The sequence below is a fragment of the Mandrillus leucophaeus genome, unplaced genomic scaffold (genome assembly GCF_000951045.1).
Source record: "Mandrillus leucophaeus isolate KB7577 unplaced genomic scaffold, Mleu.le_1.0 Scaffold414, whole genome shotgun sequence".
Taxonomy (NCBI): domain Eukaryota; kingdom Metazoa; phylum Chordata; class Mammalia; order Primates; family Cercopithecidae; genus Mandrillus; species Mandrillus leucophaeus.
The window spans coordinates 135,762-144,122 of NW_012104410.1; the positions used below are offsets into that span (position 1 = coordinate 135,762).

Below are 8,361 nucleotides of genomic sequence, written 5' to 3' on the forward strand. Positions count from 1 at the left end.
CCCTATCATACTGATCTTGCCAGCTCTCCTTCCCTTGATTGTCACCGCTCACTCTAATTTCACCCACTTGGAATTCACTCGACTCTAGGCCCCATCCTCCTCCAGTGTTCCTGGATGACCCCTCATTATCATTTAAAGATTCCTCTGGACCTCCAGCCCCGCCTCAGAGTAAGACATCTCTTTCTTGACCCCTTCTCAGAACACTCATTAGAACCTTTATTTATTTATTTATTTATTTAAAATGTGATATCTCCCTTTCTCCAAGGTCACAAGATTTCCCTTAGCCCAGTGGTTGTGCGACTTTGGGGGAGGAGGCAATGGGGCTCTAGGACTAAAAAATTTGCGTCTGCTCAACACCCAGATCAGTTGATTAGTCTTAGGCGGCCAAAATTCACTCTTGCTTTCTTCAGCTGAGAGACCCAAGACTCATGGCAGAGGGAACGAGACCACCAGGTGCCTAGTCCTTCTAATCCTGTCGCCCCACACCACAGCCTGATTATCAGGCCCCAGAGATTTCCTTGCCAGTTAGAGGTTCACTAGAGCCGTTCTAAAAAGGTTTTACAAAAGAAGCAAAACCTGAAGGGAGGTGAAGGACAACCTAGGAAGAGGAAGCAAGTTCTGTGTCACGGAGGCCCAAGGGCCAGGGGCTTAGGCTGTGGGTTGAGGGGACTGTCTGAGACTGACTTGGATCTGCACCAGCTCCAGAGCCCTGCGCAGACAGACATCGGTCCCCTCCGGCGTCTAGGTAAAGCCCACCCTCTCAGACCGCAAAGAGCCCGGATCCGACAGCAACCTCTCCGGACCAATCACAACCTTCCTTCACCAAGGAGGCGGGGTCAGGGGGCTGACTTTTCCTTGTCCCCGCCCCTTTAGTCGAAGTAACCAATTCCAATGTGCCTAGAGGAAGTAAACGCAATGGGAGTAACCAATGACAACATGAAGCTTCTCGTGCGTGCTTGACCCTGCCCCTCCAGCTGCGGCAAAGATGGCGCGCGGACTCCTGGGTTCTGTAGTTTTCTCGGGATCCAAAAGGCTCCGTGTCCAAGCGAGTCCTTACCGCCCCGCTACCCAGCGGCTTCCCCTCCGCTAGTACGCATGTCCACAGCCTCACGGCCTGGGAGAGAGGGGGCGCGGAAGGAAGGAGGCGGGACGGTATTACAAACAAAAAAATACAGCCTTCTCGAGAAGCGACTGCGGAGAGCCCGCTCCTCCCAGAAGGCGGTGCAGCCGGCCCGGGCGAGCCACGCGGAGGGTTGTGGGGCGGATAGCTCCCCTCCAGATGGAGGCTCATGAAGTAGGGTGGGCGGGGAACTCCATATCCCAGCGTGCCCCTCGGCGGGCCCTACCGGCCGCGACTCCGGGCTTGGCCCCGGCCCTAGCTCGTCGGCGGTGTATTGGGGCGCGTGGAGGCTGCAGTCACGGTGGCGCCCGCGGGGACGGAGGAGGGAATGAGTGAAGAGGAGCAAGGCTCCGGCATTACCACGGGCTGCGGGCTGCCTAGGTGAGCCGCCTCGTACCGATTCCTTCTGGGCAAAAAGCGTGGGGCCGTGCGGAGGGAGTAGCGGCGCGGCCCCAGCATGCACCTGGCCTGAGGGTTGTTCCCGGCAAGCACTGGGGCAGTGGGCAGTGGTTCCCGGCGTGCACCGGGGCAGTGGCTGCTGCCTTCAGCTCTAAATAGTTTGGGGTTGGCCCGGTTCCCAGACTGCACTGGAACACTGGGCTTTATGCCCCCACATTCAGTGCATTTGGTGGGTACTGGGTTCCTGGCTTGCACTGTGTCAGGGGGTATGCACTTTCAACCTGCATGGGGCACAGGATCGTGCCCACCTTAACTGAGGCAGGAGCAGTGCATTCTTCCCCCCTTGCTTTGAGGTAGTGGGCCCTACTCTTCCAGCCTGCACCTACACTTGGAACCCAGCCAATGGATGCTAGACTGCCTGGGGTTCGTTGGACCCTATGTCCCCCATAATGTGCCTAGGTCTGGTATGGAAGTGCTTGGCCAGGTGGGTGCAGAGAGGGGAGGTGTGATATGGGTCTGTGCCCCTTCCCCCAGTATAGAGCAAATGCTGGCCGCCAACCCAGGCAAGACCCCGATCAGCCTTCTGCAGGAGTATGGGACCAGAATAGGGAAGACGCCTGTGTACGACCTTCTCAAAGCCGAGGGCCAAGCCCACCAGCCTAATTTCACCTTCCGGGTCACCGTTGGCGACACCAGCTGCACTGGTGAGGAAGGCTTGGGCAGCCTGGCTGGGGTGTGCATTTGCAGGTCCCCATGGCTTTGTTTCTTGGAGTCTCTTTCTTCACAGTCCTTTTCTTCAAGGCCAGTGAGGGAAGGAGAGATTTCAGGGGAAAAGCTACTGACTGGATTGGGAGAACAGGGCTGTGAGAAGGTGGGTAGGACGTGGGAGAGTTAGAGGATCGATCAGGACTGCCACATCACCCTAGAGGAAAAGGAAGAGAAGATAACTGAAATCCCAGTGGAGTATTTGGGGGAGTGAGTGCCTGGCATGCTGGGCTCTGTTCCCGGTGCTTAACCAAATTCCCATTTAATTTTAAACCTCAGTCTAACCAGTGATGTAGGTGGCAGTATCCCCCCCCACTCCTCCCCCCGCCTGCCCATGTTGAATATGAGGAAACTGAGTATTTGAGATAGTAAATGGCTGGTGCATGGTCACATGCCTAGTATGTGGCGGAGTGGGGCTTTTACTCCAGAGCCTACCCTCTCTTATTCCAGCTCTCTGTTTTTATTGAGGGAAAAGAAAGTGCTTTGCAAAGGAAATTAAAGCATTTGAGTTCAGAAGTCCACCCAAGGCGTTTGAGCTCAGAAGTCCTGCTTGGCATGGCTTAATTCTGGAAGCTAATGGAAAGATAAAGGCTCTTCCTTCTAGCAATTAGTGAAACACTTCCAGTCTTCAGCAGGGGGTGGTTGGTCAGAAGGGGCTTGATTGATTCCCACTGGCTCTGAGGAGAGAGGCTGTGGGATGCTGGTTTCTCTCCCATCCTTCCAGTGACCTCCAGTATTGCCCATGCCCCCTCTCTCAGGTCAGGGCCCCAGCAAGAAGGCAGCCAAGCACAAGGCAGCTGAGGTGGCCCTCAAACACCTCAAAGGGGGGAGCATGCTGGAGCCGGCCCTGGAGGACAGCAGGTGAGGGAGGAACCGAGGCATCCCAGAAGCCCTTCAAGGAACCCAGGCCCTGCACCTCCCCCTCTGCCACCAGGCCTGGCCAGGTGACACTTAGCCACCCTGACCTGGCCTCTTCCTGAGAGTCCCTCTGGACCTGAACAGGGTCTTCCAGGGCGTCTGCTGCTATGAAGAATTCTTGGGGTGGAGGGGTTGGTTAGCCCCATAGAGGGGTTGTGGCAGTAGATTGGGACCTGGGTTAGGGAGGGAGAGGGGTGGAGGCTGAGGCTAAAGGGAGTTGCTCCCCAACATACCTCCTTGTTCTAGCAAGATGTCCTTCCTTCACGCGCAGGTTGGAGTTTGTTGCTCCTCTGGTTCTTTGGTACAAAGAGACCCTCTTTTCTCAGTCTTTTTGCCGGTGTTTGGCGGCAAAGGATCCCAGGAGGAAGCTGTTGGTTGAGCCTCTCTGATTCTTTGGCTCAATTTGGAAGTTCTCTTAGGGGATCGGGAGGTCAGGAGGACGTGGGTCCCCCACCCCTCTCTTCCCCCTATACATGGGTGTGAATCAAAGGCCCCCTTCCCCTCGGGAAGTTCTTTTTCTCCCCTAGACTCTTCACTGCCTGAGGACATTCCGATTTTTACTGCTGCAGCAGCTGCTACCCCAGTTCCATCTGTTGTCCTAACCAGGTATCTGTGTTCCCTGACTGCCTGAGGTGGGTGGAGGAAGGGGTTCTGGTTTTTGGCTCCTCAGTCTTTGGACCCAGGCTGGTCAGGCATGAGGAAGTCTGAGAATAAACAGAATGGAATAGTTGGGAACCAGAACTTGAAGAAATCACAGCAGCTGGGGTAAGCTCTTGGGACAGAAGGTCATTTGTGATTTTCAGATAGCCTTATGGATGATGTTCGACCATATTTAAGGGTCTCGCAGGCCCCATTTTCTTCTGGGTTGACCACATGTCAGTTCTGTGTTTGAGGCCCATCAGGCACTTCTGGGACTGGAAATACAGCTCTTCTCCCACTGTCCTGGCTTGGATGATACACAAGTGTTCCAGATTGGAAATGGGCTGGGGCCTGGAGAAGGCCTCCCTTGAGTGGGAGGGGGAAGGAAGCCGGCTAGAGCAGGAGGGAGCAGGTTCGATGTGTGGACAGACAGCTGCCTGCCCGGTGGGAATCAGGAGGTGGTAGTCAGGAATCTAAAGTAGTGGTTAGGCTTGGAGCTCATGGGCAGGCTCAGATGGAACCCTTCACCTCAACTTTGGCCCTGTGCCCTTTTTCCTTCAGGAGCCCCCCCATGGAACTGCAGCCCCCTGTCTCCCCTCAGCAGTCTGAGTGCAATCCCGTTGGTGCTCTGCAGGTGTGCCCCATCCTCATTTCGCATGCATGCCTGTCTTCCTTTGAGCCAGGGGCCGTGAGGGAAGGTTATGTGTGTTTGGGGGTGGGGGCGGTTCCCTGTACTGAGGCCCTTTCCACCCCCCTCTCTCCTTCCTCTCACCTAGAGTCTGAGGCTCCTGCGTGGGGACCAGCGTGGGTGTGAGAAGCCTTTTTTCACTCAGCCTCATGCACCCTGTGTCTCCCTTCCAAGGAGCTGGTGGTGCAGAAAGGCTGGCGGTTGCCAGAGTACACAGTGACCCAGGAGTCCGGACCAGCCCACCGCAAAGAATTCACCATGACCTGCCGAGTGGAGCGTTTCATTGAGATTGGTAACCGGGCAGGAGGGGGTTCTCACAGCTCCTCTCCCGCAGCACTCTGGCCCCAGCCCCAGAGCAGCTCCTAGCCTCACTCTGCTACACCCCCTGCTCTCTTAGCTTTACAGTCCCTGGCTCAGCCCCTTCCTTTTAGCTTCTTGGCACCCTATCTGTCCCCTTCTTCCTGGCTGACCAGGTTCTCAGGTGCACGGGCAGGTCCTGAGTTCCCCTTTCCAGTTGACATTCTGGGGGGACCCTTAATCCAAGTATGACCTGGGTGAAAGCACTGGGTCTGTGGGGAATCATAATCCAGCAGCCCTCTCTCCACATGCAGGGAGTGGCACTTCCAAAAAATTGGCAAAGCGGAATGCGGCGGCCAAAATGCTGCTTCGAGTGCACACGGTGCCTCTGGATGCCCGGGATGGCAATGAGGTGGAGCCTGATGATGACCACTTCTCCATTGTGAGTGGCTCATGTGGGCTGGGCACCGTGGCCCATCCTCCATGCCAGGGCAGGGCTCCAGGGACTTGGGTCTGTGACTCAGCAGTGAGCCTCTCTGGGTCCTAGGCCTGCTTCTGCCACACTTTTCCTACCAGACCCAGGGTTCCTGGGGCCGACTCAGCCTTGACTGTAGGCCCGCTCTGTAGCTCTGTTACTGGGATGAGGAGGGATGCTTGGCTATCTGGCCCAGGACCTGGTAGTTAGAAGGGGCCACCCAGGGATTGAGTGGGGGGAGGCAAGCTGGAGGAAGCATTCTTTGTTCTTCTCCTTTGACGCTGAATATTTCAATGCCTGGGTCCCAGAGTCTCTCGCTTCATCTTTCTCACTGTTCCCATCTTGACAGGGTGTGGGCTCCCGCCTGGATGGTCTTCGAAACCGGGGCCCAGGTTGCACCTGGGATTCTCTACGAAATTCAGTGGGAGAGAAGATCCTGTCCCTCCGCAGTTGCTCCCTGGGCTCCCTGGGTGCCCTGGGCCCTGCCTGCTGCCGTGTCCTCAGTGAGCTCTCTGAGGAGCAGGCCTTCCATGTCAGCTACCTGGATATTGGTATGGCTAGCTGAGGAGTGAGCCAGGGGATGGTGGGGGCTGGACTGGAGCAAGTAGAAGGGGGTGATGATGACGTGAACGCACCCCTCCCCAGGGCTACCTCCCCACCCAACATTGCCTCCCTCCTCTCTCTTGCTCTCCAGAGGAACTGAGCCTGAGTGGACTCTGCCAGTGCCTGGTGGAACTGTCCACCCAGCCGGCCACTGTGTGTCATGGCTCTGCAACCACCAGGGAGGCAGCCCGTGGTGAGGCTGCCCGCCGTGCCCTGCAGTACCTCAAGATCATGGCAGGCAGCAAGTGAAGCCCCAGCTGGACTCATGGATGTGCACCCTTTGCTCCCTGCTCTTTCTGCCTCTGGGCTCATGTATCTGCGCAGCTCTGGTACCCTCTGTGGGTACCAACTCTACCTCTGACACAGACTGCCTGCCTTGAGGCTGAGAAGGCACAGGGCAAGGAGCCAAGGACCACAGGGCCTCAGCCAGCCCAGGATTCGTCCTCATTTTATTGGTGATGATGAATGGGAATGAAATCGGGGCTGTCTACTAGAGCCTGGAATAAATATGCTGCTTTGTAGATTTTTAAGCCCTTCTCCTGTTTCCTGAGCAGTGTGGATAGCAGAGGAGGTCACCACATGACTTTTGTGTGCCTTCCCTGAGCTCCGCTCCAGCCATTCTCATGTTTTCCTTTCTGGTGGGAGGAGGCTGGGTGCAGTGGCCTCCTGGAATGTTGTCGGCTGCCTTGTTGGAGGGCTGGGTTTGGTGGAGAGGGAAGGGCAGTGGTTCTTGCTCTTGGGCTTCCACCCAGCCCTGTAAAGTCTCACACAGACACACATGGATTCAGAAGCCAGACAACTTTATTTGGGGGGCAAATATTGACACTTTTGGGTGTGGGCCTTGCATGCAAACATATCAAGGGATGACATGTCACTTCTTCCCAAAGCGTTGAGGGGCAGCCAGGCTCCAGAACTGGGAATTCAGCCCCTCTCCAGCCCGGGGACTCAGCCGTTCATTGCTCCAGGATCCCCGGGTATTTCTGCCAAACCTTAGGAAAGATTTGTCCTCAGGTCCCTGCAGTCTCTCTTCTCTAGCCCCCTTCTCCTCGTCCTCTGTCTCCTGCCCTTTCTACCCCCAACCCCTGCCATGCTTGTGTCCCTTTCAGACTCACCTCTGGGGCTGAAACAGGAAGGCTTGGCTCCGGCCAGGTCTCTCCATTGCCTGGAGCAGGTAGCGCAACAGTGACCCAGAGGTCTGGGCATCCTGTGGCGGGAGGGGTTCACTGTCTTCCTCCTGTGCCAAGGGGGTATCAGGGAAGGAAGATGGGCAAATACCCTGGACATGTAAGTCACAAGGGGAAGGGACTGGCTTCCAGGGGCAAGGGGTAGGAGGCTGCAGAACCATTTCCTCAGATTTGAGGACCTAATGGCAACCTTGGCAGCCAGAGAAAGTATCAGAACCTAGAGCACAAGTCTTAACCGAGGTAGAGGCAATGGTGATATGGGGATGGGACACACTCACCGCGGGGAGCTGGTGGTCTTGCTGGCCGCCTGGCCCTTCAGCACAGCCCTGGTCTATTAACAGCAGCAGCACCAGCAGTGCAGCAGCCTGCCTAGAATCCATGCTGCCATCCACCCTCCTACAGCCACCCCAGCCTCTTATACCTGCTGTCCCCCACACCCCCAGCCTCACAGTAGCCTTAGGGGAATCTAGAGCAGGCAAATGGAAATGCAGGGCTCATTAGGAGCCGCCTGGGATCTCCTCCCATGGCACCCCCAGGACTTCATGCTTTCAGCCTCCTGCCCCAGGCCCCTAAGCCTGGAGTTATAGACTTTATTAGATGCATAAATCCTGTCTCCAGAGCTCAAGAAGCGTCATTAGTTGCAGACGCTTTGTCAGAGCTAGGCCCTGGGGAGCCTTACAAGAACCCCTAATCCCTCAACAGGTTGGAGAGCTTCAGTTTATCACTTCCCCTCTTTCCTAACTTGTAGACTAAAGCACAAGAAACTCATGTCAGGATTAGTTAAGTAGGATGTCCTGGAGTGGAAGAGGAGTAGGAAGAGCCAGGGTCAGAGTCTGTCAGGATGACCAGGCAGGGCCACACAGCCTATCCTCTGCTTGTGTGCCTCTTGGAGGCTACTCAGATTTGCCTGTGGATAAAAAATATATTCAACTTCATGATGGTGCAGAGAATTTAACTTTTTTTTTGAGACAGAGTTTCGCTCTTTTTGCCCAGGCTGGAGTGCAGTGGTGCGGTCTCGGCTCACTGCAACCTCTGGCTCCCGGGTTCAAGCGATTCTCCTGCCTCAGCCTCCCAAGTAGCTGGGACTACACAGGTGTGAACCACCATGCCCAACTTGTATCTTTTTTTTTTTTTTTTAATTAAAAAAATTTTTTTTTGGCCAGCACAGTGGCTTGCACCTGTAACCCCAGCACTTTGGGAGACCGAGGTGGGTGGATCACTTGAGGTCAGGAGTTCGAGACCAGCCTGGCCAACATGGTGAAACCCTGTCTCT

General features: G+C 55.8%; 2 protein-coding genes across 5 annotated transcripts; one reads left to right on the forward strand and one right to left on the reverse strand.

Moving 5' to 3' along the window:
- Positions 1 to 964: 964 nt before the first annotated feature.
- Positions 965 to 6,434, forward strand: TARBP2 (TAR (HIV-1) RNA binding protein 2). Of its 3 annotated transcripts, none has more exons than XM_011992569.1 (9): positions 965 to 1,501; positions 2,054 to 2,223; positions 3,043 to 3,145; positions 3,713 to 3,808; positions 4,403 to 4,475; positions 4,704 to 4,821; positions 5,141 to 5,268; positions 5,651 to 5,852; positions 5,996 to 6,434. In XM_011992569.1, exons 1-9 carry the CDS (start codon positions 1,449 to 1,451, stop codon positions 6,151 to 6,153), a joined length of 1,101 nt encoding a protein of 366 aa, XP_011847959.1. In that variant the 5' UTR covers positions 965 to 1,448; the 3' UTR covers positions 6,154 to 6,434. The 3 variants fall into 3 exon arrangements, with proteins under 3 accessions (XP_011847959.1, XP_011847961.1, XP_011847960.1); XM_011992571.1 differs by having other exon boundaries at positions 971 to 1,045; positions 2,059 to 2,223; XM_011992570.1 differs by lacking the exon at positions 965 to 1,501 and adding an exon at positions 1,626 to 1,748.
- Positions 6,435 to 6,687: 253 nt separating this feature from the next.
- NPFF (neuropeptide FF-amide peptide precursor) lies at positions 6,688 to 7,938 on the reverse strand. 2 transcript variants are annotated; one of them, XM_011992573.1, is made up of 3 exons: positions 7,367 to 7,938; positions 7,017 to 7,138; positions 6,688 to 6,893 (listed from the first exon to the last, which is right to left on the reverse strand). In XM_011992573.1, exons 1-3 carry the CDS (start codon positions 7,466 to 7,468, stop codon positions 6,776 to 6,778), a joined length of 342 nt encoding a protein of 113 aa, XP_011847963.1. In that variant the 5' UTR covers positions 7,469 to 7,938; the 3' UTR covers positions 6,688 to 6,775. The 2 variants fall into 2 exon arrangements, with proteins under 2 accessions (XP_011847963.1, XP_011847962.1); XM_011992572.1 differs by having other exon boundaries at positions 7,017 to 7,938.
- Positions 7,939 to 8,361: the final 423 nt, after the last annotated feature.